This window comes from Onthophagus taurus, chromosome 7 (assembly GCF_036711975.1).
Source record: "Onthophagus taurus isolate NC chromosome 7, IU_Otau_3.0, whole genome shotgun sequence".
Lineage (NCBI taxonomy): Eukaryota > Metazoa > Arthropoda > Insecta > Coleoptera > Scarabaeidae > Onthophagus > Onthophagus taurus.
Genome location: NC_091972.1, coordinates 37,063,137 through 37,082,307, shown reverse-complemented (window position 1 = coordinate 37,082,307; position 19,171 = coordinate 37,063,137). Strand labels below are relative to the sequence as shown.

General features: G+C 31.5%; 1 protein-coding gene across 1 annotated transcript; it reads left to right on the top strand.

The window, feature by feature from the left end:
* The first annotated feature begins 6,600 nt into the window (after positions 1–6,600).
* On the top strand, positions 6,601–18,284 carry LOC111424429 (Ornithine decarboxylase antizyme). Its single transcript, XM_023057954.2, is given in 3 exon segments — positions 6,601–7,281; positions 16,843–16,948; positions 16,950–18,284. Coding segments are annotated over 3 exon segments (534 nt in total). The 5' UTR covers positions 6,601–7,204; the 3' UTR covers positions 17,301–18,284.
* The last annotated feature ends 887 nt before the right edge of the window (positions 18,285–19,171 follow it).

The window sequence follows — 19,171 nt, the reverse complement described above, 5'->3', positions numbered from 1 at the left end:
AGAACTAAAATCATTCGGGTTTAGCCGTCTTGAGAGACGATCGGCTAACTCCGAATGTTTCTAGTTCTAAGTCTAGTAACAATGACAGGTAGCGCTAGTTAGCATAAGAAATCACTATGTTGCATATTTTTATTGAACTAAAACTAGAACTAACACAAGACCTAGAACTAGAATCATTCGAGTTTAGCCGTCTTGAGAGACGTGCGGCTAAATCCGAATGTTTCTAGTTCTCGGTCTAGTGTGAGTTCTTGAAAGGCTATTGTTATTCATCGTTTGATTGGGGGATATTTTTATTGAACAAAAAGGAGACCTAACACTAGACCCAGAATTAGAAACATTCGAGTTTAGCCGTATCTTAAGACGATATCTTAGATATTTTTACTGTGTCCAAATCTGTTTTATTATAAATAACGTAATTCTTATTAATACATATCTGATGTGATAAAATTTATGACACGCGCCCGCTCGTGTTATAAAAAAAAAGGTTAATCAATAGTACTTTAGTGCTCAAATATAAAAAGTGGTCTACACTCACCCAATAAATTAAATTAAAAACTAAATTAAATAAATTTATTTGAAATAAGTTATTTAATTTGTTATAAGAATTTTCTAAAAAGAAATTGGAAATGTTTAAAATCCAACGATAAAATAAAAAAGGTTTAGCATTCATTAAATTATTTAATACATTTATTTATTTGTTCTATTTAAGGAATAATCGTAGGATTGTTTACATAAACCTTTCGACTTACGTCTTTTTATCTAATTTTAAATCTGACATCACAAAAATCGCCGTTAAACGCTACATACACCATTTATGTTGTTATATTACGACTTTTATTATAAACTTAATTGCATGTAATTCAACATTTTTAGTTGGCAAGGATTTTGAGTTTAATAGCTTAGTTTAAAAGTAATGCGCAATTTTTTTATCATAAATTAATTTCTTAAATAATTTTCTATACCAAGACAAGAATATTTTTATATCTTACATTATTAAGTTATTAAATCAATTTATAGCGATAAGACAAAGCGATTTTTAACTAACTACGCATAAAAGATAAGACGTTCTAATTACATAGTACATTTCCTATTGAGTCAATTACATTATATGAACATTAAAAACCATGACGATAACGAAACGAGAAAAAAGAATCATTAACGATAGCCTTTATAATTTATCTTTAAAATGATGAGAGCACAAATCTGAAATAAACGAGTGAAAACTATTTCTTAATACAACTAGAATTGTTCAGTTTTAACTGGAAAGTTGATAGAGTTGCAGTAAAATGTGTGAAATAATGTTGTAAATGTCAAAAAAATAGAAAAAGCTTTCCCTAGAAATTAATTTATTTATAGTAAGTAAATAAATAAATAAGCAAGGTCGATTTTCTTTCGAATTTATAAACATTTTAACGCTGACGTGGTAAAATTATAACGATAAATCGAAAGTTTATTAAAAGATAAAAGTGTGTTACTATGTTTGATTTTTTGTTGATCTAAATATATATTTTGTAATTAAAATATTTATGGCTCGTCACGTGTACAAGCGTTGTTAAATAAAAATCGAACTCCTCAGGAACGTCTTTTGGCGACACGTGCAACACGTGCTTCACCGCTTAGCACCAGCTTTTGCCACCATGACCTATATCGGTTACAATTTATTTGTTATGACAAAGAAATGTTTTACGTAATTCTGAAAAAACAAAATATATCTTATAGTTCATTTTAAAATAACATTTCACTTTTATTTATGAACAATTTTATTATATAGATCGATCTAGAATTAACGTCTAAAATATAATAATACAATAATTGATTTCCTTTTAATTGGATTTATGAGAATCAATAATCTCGAGATAGAAAATAACACTTTAAATAAAAAAAACGCGGTACTTCAATGCAAACAATGACGTTTAACCTTTAAAGTACACGTCACGGACCCCTCCTATATTGAATAAATTGTTTGGTTGCGTGTATTCTAAAGGATAAAAATAGTAATGTCTATAAATTGGATAGATATCTCGGATTTTAAATTAAGTTCGATTTTAAATTTTGTAGTCAGAAAATGGAAATTGGTAGTTTATTTTGCACTAAAGTAAGGGACAATTTTTCTTTTATCATCTCAAAATCTTTCATTTCCTAATAGAACAAAATTTTCAAACAATTTTCTTAATGGATCCAATATTTTTTTCTAATCATCATGCTTTACTATAAAATAGTACGATTTCTCACATTATGTTATCTTTAGATTTGTCTACCGGTTTCATCCAGAAATTTAGGACATCTTCAGAAAATAAACTTAAATCTGACCAACGTAATAAATTAAAATTCACACAACAACATTTAAAATGCAAAGTATGATATGGATGAATCAAAGTTTCATATTCCATGAAGTCCTTTTTAGAGTAATTTAGCATAGTATAATTTTTATAGTCCAAACATCTGAATGAAAAGATAATTGTAAGTGAGATCAATAAGTTTAAATTGGTCTCACAACATCTTTTTATGTTTAAATGATTTTTGCCATGACATAAAGGGCATTGTGTTATCAGAAATTTGGCAACTATAGGCAATATTGATATCTAGAACAAGCAGTGTTGTTAAATACCCGTGCGGGTATTTATTTTCAAGGGACAATTAATGATAAAGATAGGTATTTATAAAATTTGAAAACAGTACAAAGACCACTAAAAATAAACAAGTTTACTTCAAAAATAAAAGTTAATAAAAAATAAAAAGCAATAACAATGGTTATTTACAAAAACTCATACAAATAAAACAATAAACGCAAAATAATATATTAACTTTTAATCATAAACTTGATCTAATCTAAATTACTATAGATTCGTCTGATCTCATCTACAATGTCCATTTCATCATCTTCTTCTTCATTTTTTTCCGACTCTGTTATATTTTACTTCTATCACTTTTATACGTACTGTTTTATAAATACCTACCCAGCTCCCATCACTGACTGAACAAGGCAGAATATACTTTAATTTATAATGATGGCGATGTAAATAACACTAAGTCAATTCACTTTGCGACACGAAAATTGTTGTAATTGCCTTTACGAAAGTCGTAATGTTCTAAACCTTCCCTTCTTCTTCTCTCTGTATTTAAACATAATTGCCTGTTTTTCTTCACATCTTTGTCCCTATTTAGTTGTTTGAAAGGTCGCTCACCTTTCTAAGTTATTCTATGCTCTTTTCTCCTGATGGGTGATCTGTTCTTCGTTATTCTCACAAATCGTTTCTCTACCATGCGATCGACTAATCATTATATTTTGTATGTTTATTTGATGTTTTCACAACTTTCTCTCTCCATCAGTGTTTTCTCCGCTATTCTACGTACAATTTTCATTTCTGCAATCTCCAGTATTCTTTTTATTTTGGAAGTCTCTGGTTTCTCATGCATAAGTTAGTATATCATGCAGACTTGTAGATGAGAGTTTTGACTTCAATACGAATATGTTCATTTGCTCATATATGCTGATATATGATGTTAAATTTTTTTGCTATGTCTAACCTGGTATAGTAACCTTTGGAGAACATCCTCGTTCTCCGCCACCAGCACCGCATTATTTGCATAGCATAGGATTTTGACTTTTCTATTTCTCATTTTGTATCCTCTTAGTTTGTGTACTTGTTTTATGATTTCATTATTACTATATTAAACAGATACTTAATTCGCCATTTATTTTCATGATGTTTCGATGATGTTGTGTGATGTTGCCAAAAAGAGTATTCTCCCCTAGATCTACAGAGTAATGTTACTGAAAGTTAAATAAAGTTTGTGGCTACAGCTAGATTTAAGAGTCTAACAAATAAACCAACAACTAAAAAATAAAAAAAAAAAGCAATAATAGACAAACCAATCTAAGTAATTATATAATTGGTCTTATGATAGAAGAGAGATCACTCAATTGCAGCAAAAATCAAGTTTCTTAATAAGTAGACCACAATCCGGAAGTTATAAACCAATAAGAGAACTAAAGTACTACGTAGTACTCTCGATGTTAATATGATGAATATGATGATTATTGCATATTTCCAGATATAATGTTAGACATGGGTAACAAACACTGGTAAAAGATATAAACATGAAGAACCAAAACAAATGTACGTCGATACACTGCTATATACTGAAAAATAAATTCTCTATCAGCAATACAAAGGTTTGCAAAATGACACCCCAAAATCAGAAATAAGGTCAGAGAAAATTTGAATCATTTACTGGTAACTAAAAAAAAATATGAAAAATTGTTATTGTATATTGTAATCGATTTACTGATTAACAGTATCAAAATTACTGGTAGTAACCAAGTAGCAACTTCGTCAATTTTACTATCAGACACATTCAGATTTACACAGTGTACAAGGTGGGCCAAATTTGACACTTTTAAAGGAAAACTCCTCTTTCTATAAGAGATAGAGGAAAAATGATATCAGTGTATGAGGCTCGATTTTTATAAGAAACTTAAAAACTCATAAGTTTTAAAGGTCATCCATTTTAGTGTTATTTTTATATATCATTTGTGTAGAAACTTGTGTAGTTTTTGTCTTTTTACAGTTTAATTATTTATATATATTGTATTTTAAAGTGTAATTTCATATTTTTAAAATGTTTTTTATATGTCTGCTCTTTGTGATGTTAATTTTATTTTATTGACCATTCGGCTGAAGATGACTAAGTAAAACCAGTCGAAACCGGTTCCGTTAAAATAAATTGAATTTTGCAAGATAAGCAGTTATATTTATTCGTTTATTATTTTAATATCGATGGAATAAGTTAGGTTTCCCTCAAAGCAATATTTTAGTAGTTATTGACATAAAAATCATTTTTTAAATGGAACACCCTATATATTTTTGCAAATTCGACGAGAGCATAAAATTTCCTTTCCAGAAGTATAGCACATTTGATATCTCGTTCAAGACTTCTTTGAAATATACAACTTGGAAACTTTTAAGATTTTCTATTGCGTACTAGTAGGCTTTGACGGCGTTTCGATAAAACAAATGCATTGTTTATGAGTATCTATCTGTCAAATTTTAATTCAAGTTGTAAGTCCTTCAACCTCAGACCAGGAGATCTTGAACGGCGATGAATTTTTGCCAATGGCTCTTGGGAAAATGTAATGATGCACGCAATTTTTGTTTAAATTATATTTGGACTGATGAAGCGCATGTGAGTGGTAAAGCATATTTAGGCAACAAATCGAACCTGTTGTTGACGATTTATCTCTAGCGCACCTGCGAAATGTATTTTTTCAACATGATGGTGCAGCACCTCACAATGCTGCTATTATCACCAATTTTTTGACCGCAGCTTTTGGTGATTGTTGGTTCGGTAATCTATTCGTTTGGCGGCTTGGTCACCGGACCTAACACCTATGGATTTTTTCCTTTGGGGAAGATTGAAAGATATTATTTATAAACAGCCAATAAATTCCCGACAGCAATTAGAAGCCGCAGTTGTGAACGCTTTTACAACACTTAGGCCCATTGAGCTTATCAACTCGGCAAAAAGGGCTAAAAAGAGATGTCGACTAAGTATAACACAAACCATTTTGGGGACATTTTGAACATTTTCTATATACAGGGGTTTACTTTTGTTGTTACTTATTCTTGTTTTATAATAAGATAAGTTTTATTAATTAAATCTGCTTTTTGTTTATGAGTTTATGTTTTAATTCATTGTAACCAACTATCTTGATACTACTTAAATATAATCTCGTTTTTCTTTTATTTCCAAAGCCTACTTTTTCAAAATCTGCACATATAAGTTTTAAAGTTGTATATTTCAAGAAGACTTAAACGAAATATCAAGTGTGCTATATTTTTTGGAAAGGAAATTTTATGCTCTCGTCGAATTAGCATAAATATTCCATTTAAAAAAATCATTTTCATGTCAATAACTACTAAAATATTGCTTTGAGAGAAAGCTAACTTATTCCATCGAATTCTACCTAAAAAGTTGCTTTGGAAATGTTTTCACAGAAAGGAAGATTTATCAATAAGAAAAAAGTTATGACGACTTCCAACACCGTTTTCGCCATTAAGTTTCTTATAAAAATCGAACCTCAGATACTGATATCATTTTTCCTGTATGTCTTACAGAAATAGGAGTTTTCTTTTAAAAGTGCCCAATTTAGCCCACCCTGTACAGAAATAAGGGACATTTCTATGTTACGAGTATGTTTCTCTGATACGCGATCTCTTATACATAAATGATATACACGTTGTGGATTTCCTAAGTAATAGTCTTAAAAAAGATTTCTCATTGGTCAGCGTTTAAGTAACTTAGGCGTCATCTTGGATTCTCCTATGACTTATCGTCCACATATTGCTGCTGTTGGCAGGATCCATTTTGTGCTGCAAATTAGATTTCTCACTCCCAGTCTATGTCACACCCAGATTATGTTGTACTTTTATGTTTCCACATCGGCATTACATCCAGTGTTATTTAGCCCAATCTTTCGAGTTATCACAACACCAACGAGGTTATAGAATTTCTACATCTATTATGTTATTAGTCTTGGAGGGCACGATTCATAGTCTTCTTGAATACTTATGTGCTAATGTTTGCATGGGTTAATGAGTAAACAGCTCAAGTATCAAAATAAATAAGAAATAAACAAATAATTAACTCGACTACTCTGTCTTTAATGTCATTAAATCCCATTTATTCCATGTTGGATGATTTGGACAACCTTCTAAGCTAATATAAACCCAACCCTACAGACTAACAACAAGATGGTTGAATCACGGTTGTTGGTAAAGTACGCAAACAAATGGATTAGATTCCTTTTAACCACGTGTTTTAAAATTGGAATTTAAAATTTGGCATTCAATTGAAAACGAGAATTCCACAGTTAACGAACTTTCTCCGCTCCGTTAGTTTCAAAACATGGCGTCTAAATAATCGCAAGTACATCTCAAAATATACACGTTTTATTTTTCATTCGTTTTAATTAAAAATAGATTGACGTCTGTAACAGCGCATTTACGTTTTTTGGCACAAACCGCAGCCAAGATGCTGCCACGCAAACAATTGTCCTTATATTATTATATTATTTAACGCATGTTTTGAAAAGAAGGGCATAAGCAAAAATTTCTAATCGAATTATGCCAGTTATCTGTCGAACGGTCCCGAGAAAAGACCACAACAAACAAGAACCGTCCTTCTTCTCACTGACGACGACATGAAACTTAACGCCGTTGTTTTCGATGAACAAAACGTTCCTTCATCGATCAACAATAGTTATAATTATAATGAAACGTGAGTTTTATTTCTTAATTAATTTTTATGTTTTTGTTTGATCATTTTAATTATTTGAATGAATAGTATGCGTGTTTGTGTAAACAAAGCGGAGGTCACGTGGCTTGAACCGAAACGAAGACGATAACAGAACGAACCGAGTTCACAGTGGAAATTTCCACCGACACTTGGTGGCGTTTCTGAATAAATAAACACAGCGGGAATTATATTTTTAGATGAAGCGGGCGAATGCGTATCTGGTCAACAACAATTTTGACGTAACATCGTTATTTAAATAAACGAGCTAAAAATTAAGATTTAATTAACTAATATTACTATGTTTTTATCAAATTGAAATATCTTGACACTGAATACCAAAAGATTACCTTAAATCAGATTACGTTACAAAACTGAAATAAGTTAATTAGATTTAAGTAAGTTAATATGATTACCACCTTTTTTTTCTAAATCACGTTTTAGATTACCAAGGAATTCTTTTTATTTTTCCTTTTGTTGTGATGTTTAAAAAGGACAAACATATCTCACTCGACCTTTATTTTACATAAACGTTTACTGTTACGGCTTGCTCATTATCGCTTCAAGCATGCAAAATTTAAAAAAATAAATGAAAAGAAACAAAACAGAAAAAAAGTTAAGCCAAGGAATATTATTTACGACGTTTTCGAGTTATAAATAGTTACAGATACTTGATGGATGATTATGAAGCATTTTTAGTTTGTTTTGATGTGGAGTATAAACAGTAATATCGCAATGTGCAAAATAGAATTGAAGAATGTTTCGAATCGACATTGAAATGCGATAGCAGTGTGACATTGAACGAGGGTTTTGATTGATGAAAGTCATCGTGTCGATGGAGAAAATAGGAATTCTATAGATTGTTTAAGATTTTTACTTTTTTTTTTGATGTGGTTTATTATCAGGATAGAGATAAGTTTGTTGATAATCAATAGATAAAAACGTAACAAATTAATTTTTTAACAGAAATAATTTACAAGGACGTTCATGATATTTCAAAATATTTTATTTTGCTTTGGTTTATTGTAAAAAGTGCTTTCGAGATTGTACAGGATTCTTCTTTTAAACATAAATTGTGATTGCAGGAAACAAATAAATAAATAATAATTATTTACAGTCAGTCCCAAAAGTCATCGTACACCAATGGTTTTTGCATGATATTTAAAAAATGATCGTAAATAATAATAATAAACTGCCTTTATTTCCAGAGTAAAGAGAACAAAACATACTCCTAAAACTAAAACTATTATATATGAGCAATAAAAATATGAAAAATAATATAATGAAATAAAACAAATTATTCTACTTGTATTAAAATTAGATTGATCCACTAAACAAGCAAATAAGAAGTCACTGTCGCTCAAATAAATGCCTAAACAATAACGCTCCCCAAAAGACCCTCCCTTTTGGCTCTAATGGTGACGGGGATAGAATTATACAGCTTATAAGTACAGTAGCTAAACGCACGAGAAAACAGAGCTGTACCATGGAATCCAAACATAAAGGCATTATCAACAATTAGCCCAAGATTCCTTGCCTGATCAACAATAGGTATATTGCAACCGTTCAACTTAAGAATCTGATTATCTTTCAATTCCTCGACTTCCACATTTTTGCCAAACAGAATAACTACACTTTTATCAGAGTTCAATATCATCCTTATTAATTTTCCATGCAGCCCCTGCATGAAAAATTTCCATGTCAGCATACATATGAATTTTACAATAATTGACAGCTTTTCTCTTAAACTCAAGAAAATAGCAAAATAAATTAATAATTCTTCAAAATTGTTCAATTGCAACCTCCCAAAAGTAACTGTACAGTTCTAAATGTTGCAATGAACGACGAAATCAGCGTAGTGCTACGCTGATTTCGTACTTCGTAGGTCCTCAATTGCACAAGCTTTTTTTTTAGTATAAAAAATCGGAATTTTTCCCCATTCTGCTTGCAATACAACTTTTAACGTTTCCTACTACTAATCTTGTGTTTTCTAATTGCTTTTTCTAAAGAATCCCAGAGAATGTAGCTACTTAGGAACATTATATAAAAGACATTCGTGAACTACATGAGCTGTATATACTCTTGAAGCAGCCATAGATCCCCACATCATAACAGATCCACCCCCATGTTTAGTTGTTAGTAGAAGATTTTTTAAATTTAGCGCTGTACAGGTTTTCCTCCAAATTTTACCTCTACCATCATATCTAAAAATGATGTATTTTGACTCGTCTGTAAACATCACCCTTTTCCAAAAATCCATATCCTTTGTGCATTTTGGCAAATCCGTTATAGCCGGCATATCGCAAAACTCTTCTCACAGTTTCTGCACTTACAGTTTTATTAACTTGATTCTAAAGGTTTCCTGCTATATTTGGGCCGCATGTCCGAAGATTTGCGATTACTTCTTTTCTAATGCTTCGTTCATCTCGGGGAGGTAGCAATTTTGGACGTGGTGCATTTTCAATATTTCCGGTATCTACAAACTTTTTAATTATGTACTGAATAGTAGACGCACTTTCATAAAAACATGGAGAAATTCCCGTCAGTTTTCAGCTATACGATTACTTTTCGTGAGATTTCAATGGATTGCAATGCAACAATTTTGAAGAATTATTAATTTATTTTTTTATTTTATTGAATTTAAGTGTTTTTTATTTACACATGTGTCCAAATAAGATAATTGTAACTATGATAAATAAAATAACTCTTATATACGATTCTATTTTAGAAATCTTGCAAAAACCGTTGGTACGATGACTTTTGGGACTGACTGTATATTACAAGTGGGTTAGAAACATAATTACAGTACGAGTGTGGAGAATTGCACGACGAGGTCGTAGACCGAGTCGTGTAATCACACGAGTACTGTAATTATGCTCTAGCCCACGTGTGATATACAGCATTTATTTTATCTACGACTACTAAAAATTACGAAAAAATCAATTTCTTTAAAAAAGTTATTTGACATTTATAAAAATGTTTTGAAATGATTGTTGACAATTGTGAATTGTCAGTTTCAAAAACATGTTTACTCATTTGGAATAAGTGTTTTAAAACGTAAAAACATAACAATTAATGTTTATAATAATTAATATTGTTTCTCCCTAAGTAGTTTTTCTTTTGTATTGTTGCTCGTTTCAATAAATTAAGTCTGTTCTGATTAGACTAAAAATGCGTTACGTAATGAAACCAGTGCGGTAATGAACTTTATTACGTAACTCAAATCACCTCAAATGACTTATCTTATTATTATATAAACTTACTTATCTTATTATTATATAAATTACTTATGACGGTAATGATGACTTATCCAAGCAGTCGTAGATAATAGTATATTATTCAACAAGCGTATAATGGCGGCTGTTACCCACGAAGATAAAGTTGTAATCTGAGTGGGTAACATCCATTATACGCAAGTTGAATACTATACTTTATCTACAACTATTTAATTTTGAAAAAAAAATTCAAAAAAAGGAAAAAAAAAAACTTGATAGACATTTCAGACATAACCTCAATATCAGAAAGCTGTCATTTCTATTAAAATTTGATTTTTTGATTAGTAGGCCGTGTCAGAACTGTGGAATAATGGCTTCATTATTCAACACTTTGTCAGTCATGAGTAATGCGTGTCATTACCCATCAAAAATCAATTGTATAACGAATAGATAATTCAATAGTTGTAGATAAATTATTTTTATTTAGGTTTCGATGAAAAAAAACTTTTGTAACTTCGTCGACTTTCACTGCTCCAAATACCTTTCGCTTTTATGAGCTAATACCTGATCTCTATGCCTTATGCTTTGAAGAGGTCTTAACGGCTCTCGGTACACCTCAAAAACTCTGAGGCACTGACCATGAATTGCTCCCTACATCTTCCACTTTTTTCTTTTTACATTGCTCTTTATATTTTATGATTTTAAAGACTTCCAATTGCCACAAATACCGTATTCGTTCGAATCTAAGACGCACTCGATTCTAAGACGCACCATATTTCTTTGAATGATTAACTATATCGAAGAAAAAAAAATTCGTTTTAAAATAATAATGGTAAATAAGTAAATTACTACATTTTGTGTATGCATCATATATACAGTATGTCTCCGGATCGAGTTACAAAGAGGAAAAAAATTTTTGTTAGTGATTTTTCAAACTTATCTCAGTATAATAATGCGTCGGATATGTTCAAATTACTAAATCGCGTGAATTTTATACTCTAACTATAAAAGTTAACTAATTATTCCAATTTTTATGTAAAAATTTTACTTTTTTCTAAATTGAAAATTTTTCAAGTTCAATTAAGGCTAGGCGCAAATTGAGACACATATGACGCGTGCGACATGACGTGAAACGACCAACATGACGCGAACACATGGCACGTGTAGCGTTAGCTTTTCAAATTGCCACACAGTTTCTTATGGCTCTCGACCACTAGCAACGCGGTTTTAGTTTAGTCTTAAAATGAACGAGGGATGAAGAAAACTGGAGTTGTTATTAAGTTCTGAATCTGATTCAGACTGGACTGCTGAAGGTTGACGAAAAAGAAAACTAAAATCCCCTAATAACTTTTGCCTATCGAAAAGAAAAACTCATGGGCAATTTAAAATGACTTCCGAGTTTTCTGGTGATGTCTTCAGCAATTACTTCCGTTTGAACCGAAACCAGTTTGCCGAAGTACATTGAATGATTCAACAATTTATTGATGCAGATGGATGTAATGCTCAAAAGCCGATAAGGACTGAAGAAAAACTTGAAGTATTACAAATTACTTATCGCACTCAAACTCTTGGGTTCAGTAGAGGTCACTGGAAGAACTTCAGGCTCCTGCTCTATCTGAGGTGTATGGAGAATGGAAAGTAGTGTTAGTTGCACTAGAGTCATAAAAAGAAGAGCACGTAGAAGGTGGCCGGCTGGAAGAGTGTATAATTTCTGCTTCTGTTCTAGACACTGCCTGAAAAACTTTTGATCTGACCCTAAGCTGATAAAGGGGAGACGTTCCTTTTGTTACTTGGGGCTTGGAAAGGAAACAGTTATATAGAGGGCAGTTATATCCTCGGCTCGTTGTCGTGCTCTTTCTTCTCGCTGTTGAATCGATCGAGTCATAAGATCAAAGATGTCGATGTACCGTGTTTTTTCTTTTTCCGCGGGGTCTGTGCTGTTAAATTTGGAGTCGGAGGTGGCACATACAGTTGCACGCTTCCTTTTTCTATCACCTAGTCTCAAACTCTCACATTGACTTATAGTTCGCATAGTTCGTTGATACTTAATGAGTTACAAAAAAAATCGTATTCTTCATCAAGTTCAGTAAAATCTTGTAGATTCGGCTACCATCCTCTATACTGATGTTCTTCTTATGCCGATAAGTTTCTATGATCTCTCTGATCTGGTCATTCTCTGGTGGTAGTGGCAATGTTATGCGACTCTGTTTTTACTTTTTGTGTTCCTTTATACGACATTCGAAGTTCCATCCAGTTTGCCTTACACTTGTACGACTGTGATAGAGTCCTGACCCCTTTAACTGAGAAAGTTTGCCCTTTGTTATCGACCACCCGTCTTACCACGATGTCGTCCATTCTTTTTTAATCGCTTAGTTATCCGGTCCATTACATTTGAAACAAAAAGGAGACAGATGAAATCCACAGTTCGCTCCTTGTTGGCCCGTTGGATGCCCGTTGTTGATCTTCATTTTTCAAATTCTCTTTCGCATAATCACCTGTTTCTTTGGAGAAAGGTGTAAATTACGGACATATTCTGTTGTGAATGGTGATGTCATAAAGCTTATAGGTACCTGTTCGTGTGCATTTCTTCCGGTATACTCTACGTTTGAGTTGTCCATTGTTAGTCCTGGTAACTGATACATCGAGGAATAGCTGATTGTATTTTTCTTCCTACATTGTAAACTTTTTCATTGGATACTGGCTGTTTAAAAAAGCCTTTGTTTGCCATGTTTCCAGGTGACAAAAATATTATCCATGTATCGTAGCCATAACATTAGTTTCCAAAAACTGATTTTTAAAACCACTTCTTCATACAATTTCATATAGATCCCTTGACTCCTTAGTTTTATGATGTCGCTCTCATAAAACCATCCTTTCCAGCTTAAGTAAGTCTATGACTAATATGTCCTGTGGATTTCGGGAAATACATATTTTTACTTTTATATGTACTGTTTCTATACTTTTATATGATATTTGTACTGACTGATTTATTCGATGCGCTTGTCTTCTACCACAAATTTACATCATCGACGATGGTCATGATTGTTTGTTTTATCAGTGGATATGGTCAGTTGGGTTACTTGATAAAATTTCGTCTTTGCAGACCATTTTCTATTTCTGCCATGATTGTTGCATCGTCAGCTTAGCATACTGACTTTATTCTTGCTCATTCTATAGTTCAAGCTCAACAACGACACCTTCTGTATAACTTTGTCCATTATTAGGTTAAACAAATGAGCTTAACCTGTTAAACATTGTCTGATTCTGCTTAGTGTGGGGATATTAGCGGTTGTGTGCTCACCTATTTTAATCTTCGTCGTGTTATCTATGACTAGGATTTGGATTACTTTTACAATGTTGGATCTGAATATTTATAAGAAGGTCTTCGTCGTATCTTTTTCCTGTTTCTAAACATTTACCATATTTTTATCTATGCTCAGCATAAGTCGTGGACCATGTCACTGGTAAATTTGTTCTGGTAATCTCATTTACAGGCATTGATTCTTGAGTTAACACTGTTTGTAGTCTCTACATATATATTGCGTTGATCTTCTATTCACAAGCAGCTTGTTGTATACCAGTGTTGATCGCAAAGCAGTTTTGAGTCGATCGCCAAGAAAATCATGAATCTGAAATATCTAAGACATTTATATAAAAGGTTGATTTTGATCAAAAATTAGTGGACACTGCTGTAAATCGATTAAACGTCAAAATAGTTGTTTTTGAAAATTAACTCAATCATAACTCAAAAACTGAAGGAGAAATACTTTTTATACATAAAACCTCACTAAGGGTCCATAAAGACTAGATCTATAAAAAGATTGAACCGAATTATTACCATTTTTTATTTATAAGCTCTAAACCGATTAAACATCAACATTGTTGATTTTCGAAAATTAACTCAATCATAACTCAAAAACTAAAAGCGATGGAGAAAAACTTTTTATACATAAAACCTTAGTAATGGTCCATAAAGACTAGATCCATAAAATAGATTGAACCCAATTATTACCATTTTTTATTTATAAGCTCTAAATCGATTAAACATTAAAATTGTTGATTTTCGAAAATTAACTCAATTATAACTTAAAAACTAAAGGCGATGGGGAAAAACTTTTTATACATAAAACCTTAGTAATGGGCGATAAAGACTAGATCCATAACAAGATTGAACCCAATTATTACCATTTTTTATTTATAAGCTCTAAACCGATTAAACATCAAAATTGTTGATTTTCGAAAATTAACTCAATCATAACTCAAAAACTAAAAGCGATGGGGAAATATTTTTTATACATAAAACCGTAGTAATGGGCCATAAAGATTAGATCCATAACAAGATTGAACACAATTATTAGTATTTTTTATTTATAAGCTCTAAATCGATTAAACATCAAAATTGTTGATTTTCGAAAATTAACTCAATCATAACTCATAAACTAAAAGCGATGGAGAAATACTTTTTATACATAAAACCTTAGTAATGGACCATAAAGACTAGATCTATAAAAAGATTGAACCCAATTATAACCGTTCTTTATTTAGTAGCTTTAAATCGACTAAACATCAACATTGTTGATTTTCGAAAATTAACTCAATCCATAACTCATAAACTAAAAGCGATGGGGAAATATTTTGTATACATAAAACCTTAGTAATGGACCATAAAGACTAGATCCATAAAAAGATTGAACCCAATTATTACCATTTTTTATTTATAAGCTCTAAACCGATTAAACATCAAAATTGTTGATTTTCGAAAATTAAATCAATTATAACTCAAAAACTAAAGGCGATGGGGAAATACTTTTTATACATAAAACCTTATTAATGGGCCATAAAGACTAAATCCATAACAAGATTGAAACCAATTATTACCATTTTTTATTTATAAGCTCTAAATCGATTAAACATCAAAATTGTTGATTTTCGAAAATTAACTCAATCCATAACTCATAAACTAAAAGCGATGGGGAAATATTTTTTATACATAAAACCTTAGTAATGGACCATAAAGACTGGATCCATAAAAAGATTGAACCCAATTATTACCATTTTTTATTTATAAGCTCTAAATCGATTAAACATTAAAATTGTTGATTTTCGAAAATTAACTCAATCATAACTCATAAACTAAAAGCGATGGGGAAATATTTTTTATACATAAAACCTTAGTAATGGGCCATAAAGACTAGATCCATAAAAAGATTGAACCCAATTATTACCATTTTTTATTTATAAGCTCTAAACCGATTAAATATCAAAATTGTTGATTTTCGAAAATTAACTCAATCATAACTCAAAAACTAAAAGCGATGGAGAAAAACTTTTTATACATAAAACCTTAGTAATGGACCATAAAGACTAGATCCATAAAAAGATTGAACCCAATTATTACTATTTTTTATTTATAAGCTGTAAATCGATTAAACATTAAAATTGTTGATTTTCGTAAATTAACTCAATCATAAACTAAAAGTGATGGGGAAATATTTTTTATACATAAAACCTTAGTAATGGACTATAAAGACTAGATCCATAACAAGATTGAACTGAATTATTACCATTTTTTATTTGTAAGCTCTAAATCAGTGGTGACCATAACGTCGATTGCCAAAAAAATCATGAATCTGAAATATTTATATCTGGCCTCAGAGCAAAGGAATCAGATCAGGAAGGTTACTTTAAACCCTTCGGTCGATCTTGGCAAGACATTTATATAAAGTCCTTTATACCAGGCGGAGTTCAACACAAAAGATTCCCATCGTTTTTTACGTAGAGACGATGATTCTTTTTTTTTCTGTTCTTGAAATCTAATCCGCTATTTCCCAGGTTATTGTTTTAAGATCGGCTACTCTTTGCTGTTTTTGTAAATGGTGTTGACGATACCATATTGTGCAGTTTAGTTTTCTGATTCTTAGAATCTTTTGAAGCGATGATCAAGTTAATTAGAAGCCTAAATATATCTCTTACATTCCATTTATTTCCATACTTTTTTTAAATATTTATAAATATAACTCTAAATATGTTTAAAACATTTAATGTGGTATAAATGAATATCAAAGATAAGGCCATAAATAACGCGCACACGTTTTTTTTTTCTTGTATCAGCCGATTATGTTTGACACATCGATAACAAAATTATCTATTTTATATTTTAATATAAATACCTTTCCAAAAATACTCCGTTTGAAACCATGAAATGCGCGTTGTACTTTGGAACAAACGTGACGTAAAATTAATTTATCTCTGCAGATTCAAATGTCGCAATGATTTCATTTCTGCGTCAGAATTTTTGATAATGTTTTTAATTTTAATTTTTTTTTTTCAGAGAGAGCTTTTCATTGAGTAGTAGTAAACAGCAATCCACGGAAACATTGAGCCCAGCCTCGCTGGGCACCTCTATGTCTCCGGGAGCAGGGCCTCTGTGGTGGTCCTGATGCCCCTGGGCAACCCAGGGGCGCTCCGCCGCCGCTGCGGCTCACCTTCCGCACCCCACGACAACCATGGGAGGGTGTCCTCGTAGGAAGGACACTCTACGTCGCGCTGCCACCGTGCATGCTGCCTGAGGGATCGCGTGAAGCATTCGTAGCCTTGCTAGAAGCAGCCGAGGAACAACTTCATTGTCAACATGTCGTCGTCGTCTTCAACGGTGATAGACAAGATCGGCCCGTTTTGGTCCGTACATTCATGTTTCTCGGTTTTGCCGTTTTGGCACCAACTTCACCGTTGGTTCCTGCGGCTCTAGCTAACGGTAACAACGTTTGCATGCTCTATAACATCGAGTAGTTCACCCCCAGACCAGCCTCGGAGCTTTCTGCACCTTCCACCTTTTTTTGTTAAAAAAAATAATAATAAACTTAGACGGAAAAAAAAAAAATGTAGATTTTTTAGATTTTAAGACTCACACTCAATTTTCACCGAATTTTTAATGACGATAAATGTTTTGTATCTTAAAAAAAATAATTATTTTCTTTCTTTTTTATGTAAATAAAAATAAAATGTCACATTTCTGCTTGAAATACAAATAAATAAAATATACTACTTGCTTAAGAAAATTAAAATGATGTTGAGAGAAAATTTTGTATGTAAAAGTCAACGGAGAATGTTAATTGAGAATGATGTCTATGAAACATTGTATATCGTTAGTACCTAGCTTAAGTTATGATTGCTTATTGTACCTACACGTAATTTTTAAGATAGGAAGGTGCGGAAAGTAAAACAAAATTAACAATCGGATTTGTCGTAGCGTCGTGCGGATAGATGCCCCTTTAAAATGAAAAAAAATGTAAAAAAAAATTATAAAAAGTATTTGTAAAAATGACAAAAAATAAAAAGCATTTTTTAATTATTATTATTATCGTTAAAGTACGAATTTACTTGGTAAAGATTAAACAAAAAATAACGATTGCGTTTTTATTCAAACATATACTTTGATTTTACAACACTTTTTTATTATCAATTAATACAAATAATTATTAAGTTCGTTTATTTCTTGTTTTATCTTTGTTTGTAAACAATTTATGTTAATGTAAGTAAAAAGAAACAGTAAATTAAGATTTAACTAACAATTTCCGTCGTCTCTTACGTTCGTAGTGTGTATTTTTGTTTGTTAAAATGAATTATTGTGTATGTGCAGTATTTTATTTTTCTTTTTCCTTGTTTCACACGTTCAAAAATATTGTTTTACATTCACTATTTCATTCCAAGTTCTTTTATTGTAGCTTCTTTATCATAGACGTTCCGTATTGAAATAAAGTTATCACTAAGAAATTTTTAATTTCATTGATAACCCAAACTCTCTCTCTCTTTATCTCCCTTTGTGGCACTACAGCCATTGAGACCTTGCTCTCCACTCGTACTTCTCCGTCTCCATCCTTTTTCAGCTTTTCACTTGTATTAGCTGTTTAGCCACTTCGTCTTCTGTCTCGTCCCACCTTCTCTGTGATAAATGATTTTCATCCATCTTTATTACATACCTTGCCCACAGCAGTCTCTGTATTTTCACGAACTCTCATTATATCTAATTCTATACAGGGTGTTTCACTTAAGACTCTTAGGTTAAGTATCTTTGGAATGGGTTGAGATATTTTAGTTTTGTAAGAAGTTGTTAGGCTAAAATGTCTTATTATTATTTTTCATTGAACAAAAAAGTGGCGCTGCTATCAAAACAACATTCCTTTCAACACAAACTTTAACACGCATGTCATCTAAGAAATGATGTAGACGGTCTGCCTGGACTAACCAGTTAATATTTGCATGCAAATGAATAGGCATCTTAGAGATGACATGCCAACTTATAGTTTTGTACACACATATCTTTATGTTCCTGTATACTTTCAGTGATTTGAAGACATGCAGCAAGGCAAAATAGATTCAGAATCTCGATTTTTTAGGTATCTTCATTAATTTTTTATGCAAAACTGTTTAAAGTTATAAGACGATATAAGAAAAAGATATTTGCAATGAGCTGGACAAAGCAAATATTCTTACGTTATTATTTAAATACTCGTAGATGAAACCAATTTTAGTCTATTTATATCAAGAAGAAAGAGACGATCAAAGGAGACTGTTGGTCATATATTTGTGCCAGCTGTAGAGGAGCAAACACTCGTGTTATTGGATGTATAGTGTATATGGGTTTGATTTATCATGGAATT